A 21,556-nucleotide genomic window follows, 5' to 3' on the forward strand; every position below is an offset into this window, starting at 1 on the left:
ATATATGTGATTTGGTGTCACGATATCACAGTAGCATGGGTTCGAATCCCGGCGAGGGAAGAACCAAAAATTTGCGAAAGCAAATTTACAGATCTAACATTGTTGGGTTGATGTTTAGACGAGTTGTATATACATTATGTACACAGCCATCTATCACCATCATTGATGGCGATCCGATGGATACATCTGTTGTAGGGTTGTCACTGACTCAGACGTACTTATAAATATAATTATTTTCTGTGACTGTATCTTACATTCATTTGTAGGATCCTTTACTATAGATAATTTAGCTGATCTGTAAAAATAACATCTTCATGTCTTATATATCATGTACTGCAGTACGCCGCTAGATTAAAACTGACGTGGAAAGGGAACACACGGCTAGCGAAAGCTCTTTTTTTGAGAGCCCAGGTGGTCGTGTGGTCTAGCGGGACGGCTGCAGTGCAGGCGATTTGGTGTCACGATATCACAGTAGCATGGGTTCGAATCCCGGCGAGGGAAGAACCAAAAATTTGCGAAAGCAAATTTACAGATCTAACATTGTTGGGTTGATGTTTAGACGAGTTGTATATATATATATATATATACAGAACTTTTTAAATGAAAATCGCCAAGAGAAACGTTCTGTGTTGTCCAACACGGCATAAAGTTTTCGCTGGACCTGATACATTCAGTTATTGAATCCGGTTCCTTACCTTGAAGAAGAAAAAGCAACTTCTATCCAAGTTTGGCAAAAATACAGGATGGTTTATGATTCTACTACATGTTGGAGAATTTTTAAATGCAGATGTAATGTTATTGAAAGAAAAACTAAGTCAATTTATGAGCAATAAACTGAAAAAAAATAAAATATGTTTTTAAAAAATTTCCTCAACATAATCGCTTATGATCAAGATTAAGCTTCTGTCAAGTTTAGTACCAATCCAGGATAGTTTAAGGAAGTTATTATCTTAACGACGACGACGACGGAATGTAGGATCGCTATGTCTCACTTTTGCGATAAGTCTCTGGCTCGACAAACTTGAAAGACAATAACATAAATATTTACCAAAAGGGCCACACAAATTTAATTCCTTGTTTGTGGGATCCGCCCGCACAGTTCTTTTTTTTTCAAATTCCCGCTTCACGCATCCGGAAAATTGTGTCAATTTTCCGTTCCGTTTTGTTTTGTAAAAATTTCTCAGAGGTGTCTTATTCGCACTTATACCACATCGTTTTCATATTCAAAGTACAAAAAGACAAAGAACAAATTGCAGAACACAAAAACGATGGTGAGACAACCAAAAAATAATACGAAAAAAAAAAAAATGTACACACATCATATTGAGTATAATAAGTTTTTATCTTTTAACACGTTTTAGTTACTAGTGAAATGAGGATTCGTGATAAACATATCCGTTTTATTTTTTTATTGTTTAAAAGTATATAGTTATTCAAAGTCATTCTTGAAATGTACGGTACCTACATAGGAATATAGTAAATAACTAGAAAGTAAGTTCATAAAAGTGTTTGAGGCCAAGCTTAGTTCATAACAGATACGTATACAATTTTAACTTTCAATTTACTTTTTAAAGTAAATGATCGGTTTAAAATATAAAAGTTGAAGGTGAATACTTTATCTTTTATAAGCGCGTAATCAACTATTTATAGGTTATCGATACAGAGGTCATACATATAAATAGTTTGATTCGCCATATTTGTGACCGTAAAAGAAAAAGAAAAAGTGACACTTCAATAACATGGCTCAGATTCCAGCGATAAAGTGTGGATATTGCAAGAAAGCAGTAGCAGATCTATACTGTGACGATTGTCATCAGGTTTTGTGCGTTAAATGTAGACAGGATGTTCATGATAAAGTTCCTGGTTTTAAGGGTCACAAGGTGGCAAATATTCAAAAGGAAGGAAATCGCGTTTTCAAACCCCACCCGGTTTGTGAAACTCACAAGAAGCAATTTCTTTGTTATTGTAGAAAATGTGAATGTCTTACATGCGCAGAATGTATGACAAGTAACCACAATGAACATAAAACTGAAAAGATAAAAAGCGTTGCAGATACATGTAGACAAACAGTGAACCAGATTATAGAAAAGATAAAAACGAAAGTTGAAATAGCCAAGAAGAAAATTGAGACCATTGATAATAAATTTTCCGTTCAAATAAAGTCGGACTGCGAGTCTTATGTTGCGACGGTAACAAAAACTACAGGTGAATTACATGAGATAACTGATCGATATAAACGAATACACTTGACAACTGCATCTGACTTTGAATACATAGAAAAACAAGATTTAGAGAAAAAAAGAACTTTCTTTAAAAGACGCCACAATGAAACAAATGATCGATTATTGAAGTTTGAAAATCTTTTGCAAGAAACACATGATAGCACTTTCCTTTCAGAATGGAAAGCTCTTCAAACAGATGTCCAAATGAATGACGAAGAAACTGACGATCTGCTTGCTGTCCCTCGTCGAATCGAAAGTTTCAATCAGACAAAACTTACGAAATCCGTTATTGACGAAATTGATGAAAAATTCCAAATGAGGTAAGTAATAAAAATTGCAGTTTTTTTTCCGTCTCTCTGGTATCTTTCGTCCCTCTTTTACATCATTTCCCAAAACTTCTAGTCGCCACAAACTGAAAACTCTTCCGTAAATCTACATAACCATAGTGTTATAAATGTAATACCTCAAATTATAGTATGTCACATCCGGTTGCATACGAAACGTGTCGAAAAAAATATTCCCTTGATTTAGTGAAATTGATCCTACATTCATTGCACTAAAACATATCTGAGTCATGATTAGATATAAGAAGATGTATTTGCATGAGTGCCAATGATATAACTCTCGATCCAAGTCACAATTTGTTAAAGTTAATCATTAAAGGTTTAAGTAGGCCTTTAAACTTATACTCGTATTGTCGTTTTTACTGTATTTACATAAAGTACTCCAAATTCGTTTAACTTATTTTCTTAATTTGATATGTTTAGATTATCTCGAGAAGTAGAAGAAAAGGAGAAAAAAGTAAACGAGCTGTTAGAGGAAAACGAAAAACTGAAAACAGAACTAAAAGGAAGGCAGCAACAAGAATTTTCAAAGTAATTCCTGATTTTGTGTGCAACAAGCTCTTAAAATTTTCAATAAACAAAAAACATTAGACAGGTTAAATATATAACTTATTAAACTAGCTTTCACGAAGCTCAAATATACCTTTTCATTTAGAGCAATCGTTCTTATAGAGTACTGAATTATAGAAATCGGCGTACCAAATGGTGGTTAAGTGCATTCAGGCCATTTTTTCTACCAAATAATGATTTTTTATTGTATTATTCACATTTTTTGTATAACTTAATGTTTTTTGTGCATCTCCCAAATGACTTTTTGATTAGAATGATTCCTGAGTTTTTCCATAGGAAAACATAAACCTTATTCTTTGAAGTCAACAGGCCCCATCTGCAAATTCTTATTCACCATTTGCACCAGCGAATTAATTTAAATTAAACTTTCATGGATTCTTCATTACATAATGCAATTGCGCATCTTCTATCTAACTGGCAATTGCTTCAAAAAACCCTTATTACTTTTAATTTAACTGTTACTTTGGACCATTAAACTTAAAAAAAGTAACCGACAAAAAATAATCTGGCCAATTTTTTTCATATTTGGTCTATTATTAGAGAAAATTGATGTTAATGTTTCTCACAATAGTAACCATATACACACCTTATTTTGGACAAGGACCATAAGCATAAGTTAAGAAAAAAAAAATGAAAATTAATAAAGCTCCTTATATATAAGATAAAATAACACCAAGGCGCTGTACATGCAGCAAGGTAATGAAAACAAATCAAAGACAAAACATACAACATACAAGAAATCCGATGCAAATACTGACATAAAAAAACAACAAAAATGCCAACCGGAAATAAACATTAAAATTGAAGTTTCAAATCAAGTTTGAGCCAGATCATTTTGAAAGAATGTTTGTGTAAATATTCGTTAAAATGTGATGCATTTATCTTTAAATGTTTACACAAAATAAAAAATGTTTAGGTCAGATATGACTACAAACATGGACAATCGATAGACGTCTGTTACTTTTTATCAGGTAACTGACTTCTATGTTGTTAAAAGATATGGCATGTTTTTATGATAATCAAATTTAAATATTATAAAAACAGATATCTTAATAAATTATACACACTCTATTGATCTGGGCACATGACGTTTGCGCATGTTTTTACCTGTAAAACCATATAACATTTCAAACACTATGGACATTTGCGCGTTAAATAATTTTGATTCACCTGTATTAACTTGACTGGACATTTGCGCTTTTTACCTATAGTCGTCTACCTTTAATTCTAATGAGAAAAATGTTAAGTAGATGAACTCAACTTATATTTGTCATTATGACGAAAAATGATACAAAATATTTCCATGTCCAATATAATGAACAGTTCTGCTCACTCATCCTGCTATTTTTATCTTTTTGAAGAGTATCATTTAAAAACAGTCGGTCAATTAAATTAAGATTCGAAATATCGATGAACAGGCACTCTAGAATTGAGAAAGAGAACATGATTATATTTTTGAAATATGGGCAAAATACCAGTCAGAACAGATAACAAGAGCTAAATTTGTTCAGTTCTATGGGCTTTAGATATCAAGCAAAAACTGACCTGCGATGACTGTGCGTGTTTTTATGTCTTTAGAATGTTTACTTTTAATAGTTTTAGCTGTAAACATGCCTGTCTTAAGTCCGAATTAGATGAGGATAGTCATGCAAACCAAATATTGCAAAAGCGCAAATGTCCTATGTAAAAAGCGCAAATGTCCTATGTAAAAAGCGAAAATGAACCTATGAATTCAAGCGCAAGTGTCCAAAACAAAAAGCGCAAATGTCCTATGAAAAGTCCAAATGTCCCGCGCCGGTGTTTACCAATAAACATAAAAATACTGATTTCATATACATATGTTATTTCACAATCAGGGTTAAATCATTAATAAGTATGCAAATCATGTTTATGTAAACTCGATTGTTAGCAGTTTTATATATGAAATGTTTAAAGAATAACTGTAAATCTAGGAATGGGCACTCCGAATACAAAGCGAAAATGAAACACACGCCGTATATCAGAATATTTCCGTAATCAAGTTTGAATGTTCCTAGACTGTTTTCTAGTGTCTTACAAGCGGCCGTTGTTATAAAACTGAGTTCAATATTAGTGATATGAAAATGCAACAGGGTTAAACATGTTTTATTAGACCTCAACCCTCCCTTTATACCTATAGCTAATGTATAATAAGGATACACATAGCAATACGCACAATAGTATTCAGTTTAAAATAAGTCCAATGATGTCAGAATAGGTAACAAAAGAAACTAAGCAAAATTACAATGATACATAAATAACAAAGGACTACTAGCAGTTACTGACATGAGGCTTCTTTTCATAGATTACAGGAAAATAGCAAGGCAGTAACAAAATTTGAGGAAGAGAAAACCAAACTTACAGATGAATTGAAATTGAAACAAGACGAGATAAGGACATTATCAAAGTAAGCTATAAAAGATTTCCCACTCAATTGTATGTACAATTGATTATGTAGATGAACAATTGACAATGTAGATGATTTTTATTCGGTGTCTTATACATGCATATCCCTATAACGATCAGTTTGTCCGTCCGTCCGTCACACAGTCCGTTACAAGTTGTGTCCGCTCTATATTTAGAGACATGCTATAGTTTCATACTTTATACTTCATATATATATCACCCAACACCAGAGGGTATGTCATAATGTTTGTACAACATCCTAGGTCAAAGATCAAGGTAACAAACTTTGGTTTCAGTTGACAACCGCTCGTCCGTCAGTAACAAACTGTGTCCGCCTCATATCTAGAGATCTAGCGAACCGTTATGATTTCATACTTTACACTTGTTATGAATATTAACAAACACCAGAGTATGACATAATGTTTGTACATTTTTCTAGGTCAAATTTCAAAGACTTCACTTTGGTGTCAGTTGATAACTTCATGACCTATGGTAAAGCTCGTGTTCGCTCTATATCTTGAGAATCATTATTATTTCAAAGTTTACACTTGACATATATATTAACCAACACTAGAGTGTATGTCATAATGTATGTACCAGTTCCAACCCATGTCATACGGTAGAGATCGTGTCCGCTCAATTTCTTGAGAATCGTTATGATTTATTATGATATCAACCCATATCAATAAGTCACCTAGTGGTCAACAATGAATTGACATCATGCAGTGATATCACTATTAAACAATGAAAGCAGGTTCAGGGTATCATTAAGCAGTTGAATAAAATTGTCAAATAAATCACTTAAAAAAACAAACATAGAATAAAATCTCAGCACATAACGAGACTTAATAAAACTTTCAAAAAGTGCTTCATATCAGCATATTCATACACATCTTTTACCCCATGATATTTACAGTGGGGTCCCATCTCAATGATGTCTATTTATCTAAATGCTTTCTGAGTGATTACATTTTTTCAATGATATGATATTAAAAAGGTAGAATCCAGAGCTTTGCTTGCATGAACAGGCGACAAAGATGAATGCATAAAGCATTTATAGTAATAATATTCAAATATGTTATGTCACACGGTGTGCAGGTACCCGTTCACGTTCACTCTGTGTTTTTGTTAGATCAGATAATACTACCCGATTTCACCTTGTCAAATAATTAACCTTATTAGAGAAAAATAACAGCAATTTATAAATGAATTGTACTAAAAGGTGAAAGCTAAGCACTAAAAGTACCTGAATTTGAGAGGGGTAAAACGGATAAAAGGCTATATCCCCAAAATTGGACAAAACGAAATTACCATATTTAAACTGTGATTGTGTTTCCCGTGAATTAACAGCATCCTAAAAAATACTTTTGTTTTCAAAAATACCAAGACTTTTTTAATTATTGTTTTTTCTGTGTTATAATGAATCTTCGAGAGACGACAAGACTGATAAATAAAGCAGCAGGTTATACAAGCTGGAAAAATAATCCGTTTTCGATTTAATTCAAGATTTATAGAAGAATGTTTTCGGTAATTTGTCAAAATCTAGTTTTTATCATGCTTACATAATTGATGATATACCAGTTTGAATGTCCCTTTAGTATCTTTTTCATATCTTGAACTTGGTGTTGAACCATCTCTCAGTAATGGCGAGTACTCGTAAATCGTTACGGGGTGTCTTTATATAAGTATACTATGTTGTATGATATACTATGCAAAAACTTTCCACAAAAGGAAAACGGCGCAAAACGTGTCAGCTGTAGGTTACTGTACGATCTTCAAAAGCCATGTAAACCCATACCGCATAGTCAGTTTTAAAAGGCTCCGAAATGACCAATGTAAAAAATGCAAACGAAAAAAAAACTAACGGCCCGACTTAATTACAACACAATGAACATCAAAACAAGACAGCTACTGACTTCTGACTTGGGACAGGCACATACTACTAGTAAATGTTGCGGGGTGTGAATGATCTAGCCTCATTTAGTCTATTTCAAAATGTTTTTTTTGTTGTATGTCGATCTGATGAGTGAATTTTGTTTGTTAATTTACCTTATTTTCTTAAAGGTTAGCGCATTATTTGAGTTTGCAAAAATTGTACACACGCACCTTTATAATTGAGCTCAATTAACATTTCTACAGGCTCTTGACACTGTACCAGTAGCTATATGCTTTATAGGGATAATGGAGAAGTATTTTTTACAGTTGTATATTTTTTGTTTGTTTGTTTATTGTTGTCTTTCATCATGTAGTTGGTGGTGATACCGTATAGTTACCGAAACATCATGATCTAAGTTTTTGTTCTCACATTTTGTCATGTCTAGACCTTTTGATGTTTTGGTAACTATACGGTATTGATTTTATTATTGTTGTAGATCGCAAAGAGGTCAATAGTTGCAATCGTCTGCACCATATGGTCTTTGGTTGATAGGTGTCTTCTTGTTTTTATATTTATCATATAATGTATATTCCAGTGAAGTGCATACTAATGCAGATAAAACCAACAAACTAACGATAAATTTTGAAGATAGAATAAGAGAACTGGAAAGAAAATTGAAAGAAAGTGAAAAGAAAAACACATCAAAACTTCAAACAGGTAATAAAGCATATTATGAACATACTTAAAAGAAACATATATGCATATTGATATAATTCTTCGACATTTCAGAATGACTGAACTTTATTCATTAAATAACTGAGATTCTATTCTACAGTAAAACAATTTTAGAATAGCAGACCTTTTTATTCTATCCAACCATTGTGCATTTGTGTTTCTTAATTAACAGGATAGCATTTATGCCCCTCAATTAACAGGAAATGTCTAGGTGTTCTTAAATAAATCTATTCTACATTTTCAAATTAAACTAAATGACTAAAACCATATCAATTTAACAATTCAGTGCTCACACGTCCGCTTTTTCGACTCTCCCCTATTCTGACATTAAAAATGATCGATTAAACAAAATTGAATTTGCCTATTATGTCGTATCATTCTAGGTTTATGTTATCTGCTCTATGGTCGGGTTGTTGTCGCTTTGATACATTCCTCATTTCCTTTTCCAATTTTTTTAGTTCTATTTAAGTGTAGTCATTCTCAATTAGGGCAAGACGTGATTCACTTTTTTTTGTAATTTGTTTATTTTTGACATAAAGATAGAAAACAATGACGCAGGATTACACACATGTACAGCTTTAAATACGGTTTTAACGATATTATCATATTACTTCAACTCTTAATAGCAAGATATAAAACCAAATATCACTATAATTTTCGTACCAGTTATGAAATATTTAAATCACCAAAGACAGATTGTAATGGTAACAAGTAAAACCATAAAAACACTGAACTCCGAGTCAAATCTAAAAACGGAAAGTCCCTAATTAACCATGTTTTATTTATACATTCTCTTCGTGTAGGTGATAAGAAAATTACCGTGACTCACTTTAGGAGTCCTCGTGTATACACTTTTTTACAGCACTTACTTTGATACATGTAGCTTGACCTTTACCTTCAATACTTTCAATATGATTTAGTTATTTTTGTTGGTAAATATCATCTTTAAGTTCTTCTTTTCAGACAAAGGACTTCAATATGCCTTGACAGGTTGCAATACTACTAATGAAAGTGACAACCAACTGACAGAAAGTGATTTAAATAAAAATGGGGCAGATAGATTTTCAAAACTCTCTACTGAGACTGACACTTTGAAAACATTAAAGCTTAATCAACTACAGTTCTGTGTGCTACAGAATCTTGACTTTATTTCTTTTTTAAACAAAGAAAATCCGACCTGTAATGCTAAAATGAACAAAAATGCTATAACGTTCATTGATACACAAAGAGTAGTTGAGAAACAAATGCAGATTTTTTTTGACTATTGTATTGATACTGAATGTTTAAAAAATGTTCAAGGGAAACCAACACAAATACCAGAAAGAATGTTGGAACTTGCTCAAAGGGAAAATATTAGAGAATACATAAACAAGAAACTTGAAATAGAAGCCATTTTATGTTATTGGTACAGTGATAGAGATGAAGGTTATATCAAATTATTTACGTTAAAAGGAAAGGGATCAAAAGCTGTGGCTGTGGTACAACGCTGTTTGGATTGGGAAAAAATTACACGTTCTCCAGCTTTTGACGAAGTACTGAAGGAGAAAAGCATGGTTACATTTATCAACGATCATAAAGCAAACATGATATTTGATATTCATGAAAAAGATTTGGTGGTTATCGGGCTGAAAAGCGGTGTAAGGAATTTTGTTGAACTTATCAATAGGATTTCTGAAGCTCATACAAAATACGAACAAACACTCATCTTAAACCGACAAAAGGAAATAACTGTTCTAAGTTCGAATATTTTACAACATTTAAGGAAGTTCCACTCAAAAGAGATAGAGAAATTTGAAAGAAAATGGAATGTTTTCTTTAAGGAAGAAAATGAAGCCGTATTGTTACAAGGAGTAGCATCAGACGTACAGAGAGCATCGGAAAGTTTAAAAGATAGTTCATTCATAGAACAGAAATGGTCATGTCACGTGGACAACCCTGTTGATGTCATCAAAGATTTATCCTCTAAAAGTATTCCAAAACTGGAAAACCAGTTTTGTAGCTCAGTGTTTACAGATGTAAATACTAGCTGCATTAGTCATCAGCAACTGGCTCAGTGGGTTAGCCAAACCAAAGATCAACACATAGTATTTGTTCATGGATCAGTAACAGCTATGGCTGCTGATGTCATTGTATACCCAGTAACCAAAGGTGAAGAACAACATAGATTAGGAAAGATTGGAAAGGCTATAGTCACTGACGGTGAGTATGGTAAAAACATGCTTAATGTAAGGTTTTTAATAAAGTTCTTGTCGTTTGTTTCTGTTTCTAATATTTTCTTTTAGATTTAATGTACTAAAATCAGACGTTTAGTTTTTTTTTTTTTTACATCTGCACGTATGCGTCTATGTCACATATGTGTTGCTTGGGTTTTGGTCCCAATGCATACAGGTGACATATTGACACGTTTTTCGAATTAAGTCTCAGGTCAACAGGGATGTTAATAATTGTCAACCAAGACAGGGTCGATACATCTCTATCATCAGCTTATTAGTATTTAATTCTTACTGACTTTATTTAAAACAAACTTTCTTAAGGAAGCAATTAACAGTTAGGAAAAAAAATATCAAAATTTGCCCTCATAGATTTTATCTTCCCCTTTTCATTGCTTTCTTGCAATGTTAGGCTTACTATTTGTGTCATATATGTGCTATGTGCATATGTATGTAATCAGAATCTTCCATAGATTGTATATCGAGTATAGAAAATGATAAAATATAGTTTCTTTTGGGTGTATCCTTGGCAACAATCTGCATTTATTTGCTATAAAATATTGCAAAAAGGGAGGAAAAGATGTTACATATTTCCCCAAATTTTCTTAAAAGTAGAATTTCAATCGCTTGAAGTAATACCTTTTCTGAAGCTGTTTAGATATATCTTTCAGTTAATCCAATGAAAATCATGTCTTTCGTCTCATTTTTTTTTTTTGTAAAATTGCGTCAAAAACTTCGTCTAGAAAAAAAGTGTTTGTAAACATTACATTAATTTCTTGACCGATGGCTGGTCTAGCTATGGAAATACGTAGAGTCAAACAGAAAATAGCCAATAAAACATGTAAAAAACAAGAATGTGTCCCAAGTACACGGATACCCCACTCGCACTATCATTTTCTATGTTCAGTGGACCGTGAAATTGGGGTCAAAACTTTAATTTGGAATTAAAGTTAGAAAGATCATATCATAGCGAACATGTGTACTAAGTTTCAAGTTGATTAGACTTCAACTTCTTCAAAAACTACCTTGACCAAAAACTTTAACCTGAAGCGAACGGACGCACAGACGGACGAACGGACGTACGGACGAACGGACGTACGGACGAACGGAGGCACAGACCAGAAAACATAATGCCCCTCTACTATCGTAGGTGGGGCATAATAATCTTGATGATGTTATAAACTATCTTTAAAGGCTAAATTAGTACTCAGCTGTCTAAAACTGAATTTTATTACACAATAACTTTCATATTTGAAAAATCCACCGGGGCCAAAATGCGGAACTAACTCATAACTGTGTATTGCTACCTAAAGTGAACACAAATGCCGGTTAGAAACATAAACCAACCCCAGGGAAACACATCAACTATAAAAGAAAACATCAGAAGCACGGAACAACGACAAAAAGGCCTATGTACAAATAAACGGACTATTTGATAACATCTGCTATATTCTGGACTAAGTACAGGAGATTTTAAGATAAAATGGCGGGATACACTTGGTTTTATGTTTCTACAATTGTCCGTGTATAAGCTTTTAAATCATAACACAAATAAGATTTTAGTTCCACCAGGTAAAGTGGACTTTAGACATGTAAAAGGGGATGAACGACACCAGATGGACAGTCAAACTCATAAATCGAAAACATAGAAAACTAAAAAAATAAGCAACACGAACCCACCAGAAACTAGGGATGATCTCAGATGCTCCGGAAGGGTAAGATGTATTTGACTATTTTTATGTCTTTTTTTGGTTATATCGTTGTTCAACTGCTTGGGTTCATATACTTTGATTTCAATTTTAAACATCTCTCTACGCCATATTTTGCAATGTTATTTGCAAGACTACGAACCTAGTGCATATTCTACAGTTTGTAAATGTGATACACAGTATGTCAGAAAAACAATTACACAAACGCATGAACGGCCACCTTAGTGACTATGGATGTAAGATAGACATTCCTATCTTTAAAGTAATTGATATGCACTGGCTAAACTCAATCGTCTGACTATTACCCTCATTGATCACATTTCTGGTTGTTCTAAGGAATGAAGTATCGTTGAGAAAGATTATGGATAAGAAAATTAAAATCATTGGCATTAATAATGGAATCAACAAAAAGGTATAGTTCTAATCGCACAGGGCCGCCACCGCAGTTTGTGATACATATGTTGTTTAATACTAGAATTGTGTGAAATTTATTATTAAGGGGTTTAGATGCTTGGTTCGATTTTGAATTTGTATTACATTTATGCTTGTTCGAGTATAATCAGAATAGAATAATAAGCTTCATTTTGCATTAAACTGATGAAGTATATCTGTTATCCGAACTACCTATAGATATCAGAAGATGTGGTATGTGTGCCAATTAGGCAATTCTCCATCCAAGTCACAATTTATAAAAGTAAACCATTATAGGTCAATGTACGGTGTTCAACACGGAGCCTTGGATCACATCGAATAGCAAGCTGTCACGGGCCCCATAAAATACTAGTGTAAAACCATTCAAACGGAAAAACCAACGGTTTGATCTATATAAAAAACGCATCTATGCATACTCATATCTACTATTTCCGTTTATAATATTGGCATTGCATTGTATAATAAGACAGTATTGATAGAATTTATTCATTGTGTGCAGTATTGTTTCCGATAAATCTTCAGCGCCCTCGGTTAAAAGAATGGCCGTTGTCTATTGCCTAGTCAAGTTATATTCAAGGAACAGTGACGAGAAAAAATGATTATTGCAGAGGGGGTTTACATTCAAAGTGATCAGTTGTTTTTGGTTTATACTACTTTATTTTTTTTAACTTTTAAAATTTTAAAATGATTCGACTGCAAAAGGATGGTAGATACTTATTTTTGAGAATGATAAGTTAGGTATCGACCAAACACATATGTTTTGAAACGATTGATCTGATCTTTTTAGTGACATTTTATAATACGAATTTATAAACATTAGGTTTTGCTTGAATTTTACGAATACCTTTTTTTTTTTTTAACCTTAATCGGTTTCATATTACTTATTTTTCGTATAAAGTACATACATGCCATATATGTTTTATTATTAAATGTATTATTATAAACAACGTTGAAATTGTATGATACTGTAATCAAAAAAGAAACACGAATCTTGTTTTTGTGCGGCCTTTCGAATACCTTTACAGAACTTTTAAAACTTATTTTTAATGTCTATGCTATCAAACATCCTTTGTTTGACGTTTTACACAAAAGTATATGTTCTGCTTTACTAATGTGCACTCATATTTATTATAGGTGGATGTGTTATGCAGGGGGTGGTAAAAGAAATTTCAAGACTTGAAGAAATAGTTATCACTTCATCAACAGGAAATCTGCCTTGTTTAATGGTAGCATATTTTCCTGTACCATTTTTCAAACCGGAGGTACAAATAGAGAAAGAAATGGTAACACGAATCCAAGATATATTGACAGAAGTGGCGAAAACCCAGTTACAGAGTGTTGTTATTACCACTGATATTGGCAATGATATTCCTGAATCCACTTTTCTTCGTTGGTTTCTTTTAGCCTACAAGGCATGCCAATATAAACTTCAATATTTGAATCAAATCTTCTTGTGCATTGAAAGTGAAAAAATATCTCCTTTGATGGATGTTCTGAACGATGGACTTTCAAACTTTCTCACGCTGTTTGATTTTACGACCATGTTTGAACAAAGATCTCCTGGAATTAGTGGTAGGCATTTTAAAGTTTTTCTTTTGAAGCTTGTGACAAAGATTTTTTTAGAATATCACAGTAGTGATTGATTGTTGCCAGCAATCTACAATTTCCTTTATGTGTCATATTTCATACACTGCTGTCAATATAATGAATCTTGATGTAACTGTCATACAAGTGAAAGGTTTGTTTATTAGTAGCTAATAACCAAGTTTTGTCCACCGTTTTCTACATTAGGAAATGTCTGTTCCAAGACAGGTATTTGCCATTTTGGCATTTTTCTTTTCTATCAACCAGGTAAACATAATCCACAACTCTTAAAATTATTTTAGAATAATCATCTTTTTTTTGCTTATCTATAGACGTCTTGTTTGACTCTCATGGTCACGATTTTATTTCGTCATAACTTCTCTATAATATATTTGATAAAAATCAACCTTATGCAAGTGAATGGATACTATAAGTTACATAGTGTGTAAGGGACCTAATATGATGTATACGGTGTCAGTAAATTTCATATGGGGTGAGAGCACAGCATATTATGCCAATAGCACACTATGTAACGAATTTATCTTACCGACTATCTTTATTTCTTGAATTTAGACTAGAGTTGTCAAACTTGTAATCTTACCACATCTGTTAAGTTATATATCAAAGTGTTCAATTTTTCAATTTTAGAACCTGCTACCATTGGTCCGCACATAAAGAACTAATGTCAATAATCACAATTTAATATCAACAACTTTGATATAACAATAGTAAACAGAACTTTTAATACATTTGAATAATCAAATAGTGCCAAAGTAGTAACTCCACTACTAACAGTGTATTGAAATAAGCCCCGCCTATCTACTTACCTAATATGGAATATACAAGGTCTCCACTTGAACTCTTTTAACCAATCAACCTGGATGAGACTTCGATTGATTTTGAAAAAGATGATTTTTGTCTATTTTGTAGGATTCAAATGTCAACTTAATTTACAAATGATTATAGACTTTGCATTTGGAATTTTCAATAAAAAATAAGTTAACCTATGTATTGATAACTATTTGAATATGTTCGATTTTTATCCAAAGCAGATCCTGTTTTGTTATAAAGTTATCGAATTTAGGTTAATCAGAAGCACTGTCTTCATATTTCATCAAATAAAGGTTAAATAACTTTTCTTAGAAATTCCATTTAATTGCGTTTATAACTGAAGGATCAAAACACCCGTTCAGACGAATCTACCATTTAATTCTTTACAGATTCTTCTTTTGGTATGACAAAACAATATGTTCTTCAGCCTGTATACTGGATTTGTAAATATTCATTACTTTATTGTTTGATTTCAATACTATCAATAGTTCTCAAAAGATCTGTTAAATATTTAAATGTGTTATAACTTTAAACATTACAGTTCATCGGTGTGAATACAAATTTCATGTTAATAAATAGTTTTATGCCACCTGGACAATGCTAGTGGTATTATGGTTTCCGGGTTGTGTATTCGTCCGAGGTTAATTTCATTAGTCACATTTTTTCCGGATTACGGATATTTATCATGAAGTTGTGACCTAATCGACATGGGTATTTACTCCAATTTTAGGGTTAACTGAATATGAAAATGTGCAAATAAGATATAATGTCCCATTGACGTATTTTCTTCTTATCGCATTTAGTATAATATTATAATCTGTCTTGTAGTCACAAGAAAACCAGCTGATATTTCAATTGTAATAGTGAATGGAAAATTAGTAGACCAAAAGGTATTGTTACTGCTTATACTTGTCAATTGTCAATTAAGATTAAGTCTGTTCAGAACTGTATTATGCAAGTTTTCTATGGTAATAAATGAATAAAAACTCTGTTATTTGAACATTGCGTATGTTAATAAATGAGGTTGTTATGCATAAATCAATTAGAAATAATTCCTGATTACTGCATTTTATATCTAGGAATTTCACTCTTCTTATTATTAAACTATCGGTCTTTATTATTTAAGGCCATGACTTTCAAAAACATTTCTGCTATCTAATTAGTCTTATAATCTTTATTTTGCAAAAAAACCCCACAAACTTTCAAAATGCAGTAAACATTCACCTCAAACAGGGGAAAACCTTTTACATCCTCCACAAGGCACGAGAGACAAGTTTGAATTTGCCTTTTTGTAATAGACTTGCCTTTTCAAAACTCCCTTGTTACTTTTCTCCAAAACTACCTGTTTTCTTATTTTTGATAAATTCGTTTGTTTGTTCACAACCTGATATTGCGCAACATGCCGATACTTCATTTTTATACTGAGGGAAAATTTGATATAATTCTTCCCGATATAATTTAAAACAAAAATAACTCGTTTATACCAACCACGCTGAAATACCATCAGTCTTATGAGTTTACTAACCAACGATGCTTTAAAGAGACATAATTATATAACTGGGTGTATCAATAATTTGTAATCCTCTTACACGATAAACTTCTAGTATTTCTATGCATTTTATCTGTGAAACCATCCCATGCATTTATCGCTATTACTTTTTGTATCTTTCATATATTTGGCAGGAAGTGTTCTAAAACCTGACAAAGAAGTTCAAAGTAGAAAAATCAATCGGTTTTATAATAAGTATTTTCACAATTAAATTTGAATTATTCCCCTGCCTCCACAAATGAAATACATTCTTCATTTTTTCAAATGTATATTCCCAGTGTAATATTTTCCTCTGACATGTTTGATACATGTGTATGACAACAATACTTCCAATGCGTTATCATTGACTGTATAAAAAAAGAAGATATGGTATGATTGCCAATGAGACATTTCTTTACTAAAGACCAACATACATGTAACACAGAAATTAACAACTATAGGTAACCGTATGGCATTCAACTATGAACAAAACCCATACGGCATAGTCTGCTATAAATTGCCCCGAAAAGACAATGTGAAACAATTTAAACGAGAAAACTAACGGTCTAATTTATGTGAAAGAAATGAACGAAAACCAAATATGTAAAACATAAACAAACGACAACCACTGCATTACAAGCTCCTGACTTGGGTCAGGCACAACCACACAGAATGCGGCGGGGTTGAACATGTTAGCGGGATCTTAACCCTCCTCTAACCTGGGACAGTGGTATAACAGTACAACATAAGAACGAAAATATTTATACAATCTTTTTTTAATAAATTGTTTTGCCTATATGCAATCTGCAATATTTTTTTATTCAAAATAAAACCGGAAAAGGATTCGAATTTCTATTTTGTTCGCTTCAGCTTTCTATTCATTTCTTATAACTGAGAAATGAGGTTTCCCCGTCAGTTAATTATGTCATTCAGGTGAAGTATTTTCTTATCATATTTCCGGCTGTATTCTACAAAAAAAGCTAACTATTTTGTTTGATTTATAATTTTGTTTACTGTCATTTAAGGGGAGATAACTCAGAGATAAGGGAAATAACTCAGATTAGGTAAAATGTTTTGTGATATTTTTTTATGTAGCAAGAAGACAAGCCATATGACCTATGTGGTTTTGTTTTTTTCCTATCTGAACCATACTTTAAGGGCTATCTTTCCATTATTTTATCTTAAAATAATATTGCGTAGTATTTTTTTATCACCCATATTCGGTTTTCCGTGCAAATAAATATAACATCGGACAGTGCTGTACAACTTGTAGCGTGAAAAATCCCGGCAAACAATACTTTTTACCTTAGTTTTTTGAAAAATCCATGGTTTAAACTACGTTTTGACCTGTTATTAAACAAAATTAATGGATTTTAATTTAGACCAATCTACCTTAAGGTAATGATCTTCACACATATAAAAATCGATGAACTGATAACAAATCATCACGGAAGTATTCCTTCTTAAGTTAAGATAAAGTCTGAAATTCTTTCATTATAAATACCACAACTTTGTTAACCAGTATATAATGTTGCACGCTGTTCATAGTTTCGTTAATTCAAACATTTTTCAAAATGATAACAAGAAATCCCATGTCCATGAATGACATAATTAGGAAAAATCTTACAAATCTTGTCTTTCTATATTTAATGTTTTTTCGTGATCAATTAAGTCTTGAATATGTCTAACATTAAAACAAATGAATATGTTTCTAATAAACCTTTTTTGATACTTATTAATAATTTTTCTGGTTACATGTTCTTTAAAAGCATTGCTGATATACAAGTAATAATGTAAACATTATATCTTATCGCCTTTTTACAGTATAAAACAGAATATTTGTGTAGTTAAAAATGGTTTGTTGTTTTATTTTTTTTCTCGAAAAACAATTATTTATCAATTATTGTTAACTTTTCTTTACTATTCTAAACCCAAAATGCAAAATCATATTTGTCATATGTATCGCATATCATTACCCAATTTAGTGCAATGAGAAAAAAGAATGGAGATCGAAATAGCAATAATACATTTTAATTAGAAATTAAGACCCATTAAGCAGCAGCAAATCAGTATAATCCCCATCTGGACGGAACAGAACCCGTTTTTTGATAAAAAGACGTGGCATAGTTATTTGATATGATAATATTCCTAAGAATGATCTACCAATCTAAATTATTTTGCTATCCCACGCAAATAAGATGTGGCGGGTATTTAAAAGGGAACAAAATTAGTTAGTTAGTCCGCCTTTGATAACTATTTACACCACTGGGTCAATGGCACTGCTGGTGGACGTTTCGTCCCCGAGGGTATCACTAACCCAATAGTCAGCACTTTGGTGTTGACATGAATATCAATTATATTTTTCGAATAACTAAGGATTTTCTTATTCCAACTTAGCCGTATTTGGTACAATAGTTATCAAAGGTACCAGAATTATAATTAAGTACGCCAGACGTGCGTTTCGTCTACATAAGACTCATCAGTGACGCTCATATAAAAAAAAATTCTAAAGCCAAACAAGTACAAAGTTGAAGAGCATTGAGGATCCAAAATTTAGGGTATCACTAACCCAGTAGTCAGCACTTTGGTGTTGACATGAATATCAGTTATATGGTCATTTTTTGTACATTAAATTCCTGTTTCAAAACTTTGAAATTTTCGAAAAACTAAAGATCTTCTTTTTCCAAAAATAGAGATTGTCTTGTATTTGGTACATTTTTTGGAGTTTTAGGTCCTCAATGCTCCTCAACTTTGTACAGTAGTGGTTCGGCTTTATAACTTTATAAGGGCGTAACTGATGAGTCTTTTGTAGACGAAATGCGCGTCAGGCGTATTAAATTTTTTTACTATAAAGACTAACCATGAGCTCGATAATCACGATATTCAAAGTATTGGTTTGGTACCTTGATTTCTCATCTAAGTCGCTTGGTCAATTAACGAAATTTAATATGAGTAAATGGCTGTCTCTTTACTTGCAACGCAAATTGCAGCTTATAAAGCATGCTTTCTCCATGTATTAATTTATTATGTATTATATCAAACAAGTATAGTGTTAAGACATCATAAACATAGTACAAAATTAATGTCCTTTTGAAATACAAATATATATTGATCTAATAGATATAATGGCTAACGTTTTATCACTCTTACAACAAAAACCATTTAAATACAAAAACAAAAAAATGTTATACAACAGGAAGTTAGTTCATTTCATGAAATATGTTTTTAAACAATTTTGTGTGTTGGATCTCAAGATGTTGAGATACGGTAAATGGTTTAATCATAAATCATATGTGCTTTAAGGTTGACATTTTAGTTAACAGTTCAAACAGAAATCTGGAATTGGAGAAAGGTGCAGTCTCTGCGTCCATATTAGAGGCAGGAGGAGAAAGAATATATGCAGAATGCAAACAGTTTTATCCTAATGGTATAAGCTATGGGCAGGTAATAACGACAAGTCCCGGAAACCTTCGTTGCAAGGCTATTTGCCATGGATGCCTACCACATTGGAAACCTATTGCGGATATATCTATGCGGTATTGGCTTTATTCATTGTTGAAAGCCGTACGGTGACCTATAAATGTTAATTTCTGTGTCATTTGTGGACAGTTGTCTCATTGGCGATCATACCACATCTTATTTTTTATTTACTAGTTGCTAAAGGGTGCCAACACATATTTGTTTATGAGCGCCCAATTGTGTCCAAAATGTCAAAAAAATATCCGGTTTAAATGAAACCTTTACTTTTCCATTTTAATAGCAACGAAACCACTTCTGTAGGAAGTCGATCGTGCAATACCCTCATACATAATAAAGACATTTAGTCAACACCGGTTAATATAAGTACAATACAAAAGAGGGACGAAAGATACCAAAGAGACAGTCAAACTCATAAATCTAAAATAAGCTGACAACGCCATGGCTAAAAATGAAAAAGACAAACAGACAAACAATAGTACACATGACACAACATAGAAAACTCAAGAATAAACAACACGAACCCCACCAAAAACTAGGGGTGATCCCAGGTGCTCCGGAATGGTAAGCAGATCCTGCTCCACAAATCGCTTTGAAAACGATGATTTAAAAGAGGGGCGAAAAATACCAGAGGGACATTCAATCTCATAGATCGAACACAAAGTAACTGATCTCATGTCTGTATTACCATTAATATATCAATGAACAAAATCAAAGAAAGATGTAAGTTTTCCCCCTGAATAGATAAATGATATACATATATATGTGGGGAGAGGGGAGTGGTGTATTTGATCAATGATTGTTTATGATCTTTTGATTAAGTTGTCTCATTGGCAATCATTCTGCATTATACTTAAAGATATCGTTAATGTTATTCAGGAGAAATTGAATATATTAAAATATATTCACTATCCAACACAAACGCCTTGTTAGAGTTCACGGCCGACACTCGGCTTACCGAGAGATTGGTCGGTTAATCTATATTGAGTATGCGGCTATATGGGAGATTGGTCTGTTAATCGGGTTGGCTATACGTCTGTTAAGAGTAAAACGCACAATTTAATGTTAAACTCTATCAAATATACAGATTGTTGGCATATTATAAGAATCAAATCAAAAAACGAAAAGTGTCTGACAAAATGATATCTATCATAGAACATTTTCCACCTTTAAAAACATTTCATAGTCTGCGCAGTTTTCAGTAAAAGTAAAAGGCGTCGCGCAAGTATGTAGTATTTATGACTACACGCATAGCAATTTTTTAAATAAAAGGCGAAACCAACAATTTTAGATATCATTTGAAAGACACAAAATACTACTTTGGTTCTTGCATATGAATTGACATTAGTAAATATTTCATAATTGTAATATAACGTGTATAATACCACGTTTTGGTGAAAATTATGGGTTATAAAGTCTGTTAATGAGTTGGACAATTGCAATTGTGTCAGTTAAGAGTTATTTAGCCACGAAAATAGTTTTGCTACCTTTATAGTTTCCCATTGAAAAAGTTAAGAATGAGAGATTCTTGAGTAAAAAAAATGATAACACGGTGCAGCACTATCCTTCCAGTAAACGCATTTTTTTATTTTGACTTTCTTTGCATTTTATTGA

General features: G+C 32.4%; 1 protein-coding gene across 1 annotated transcript; it reads left to right on the top strand.

Annotated features, from left to right (window-relative positions):
* Positions 1 to 1,687: 1,687 nt before the first annotated feature.
* LOC139500476 (putative leucine-rich repeat-containing protein DDB_G0290503) lies at positions 1,688 to 20,038 on the top strand. The gene is made up of 8 exons (XM_071289215.1): positions 1,688 to 2,542; positions 2,990 to 3,097; positions 5,460 to 5,561; positions 8,032 to 8,153; positions 9,135 to 10,370; positions 13,657 to 14,094; positions 15,766 to 15,827; positions 19,769 to 20,038. The coding sequence occupies exons 1-8, from the start codon at positions 1,740 to 1,742 to the stop codon at positions 20,036 to 20,038; spliced, it is 3,141 nt and encodes a 1,046-aa protein (XP_071145316.1). The 5' UTR covers positions 1,688 to 1,739.
* Positions 20,039 to 21,556: the final 1,518 nt, after the last annotated feature.

Source organism: Mytilus edulis, chromosome 13 (assembly GCF_963676685.1).
Source record: "Mytilus edulis chromosome 13, xbMytEdul2.2, whole genome shotgun sequence".
NCBI lineage: Eukaryota > Metazoa > Mollusca > Bivalvia > Mytilida > Mytilidae > Mytilus > Mytilus edulis.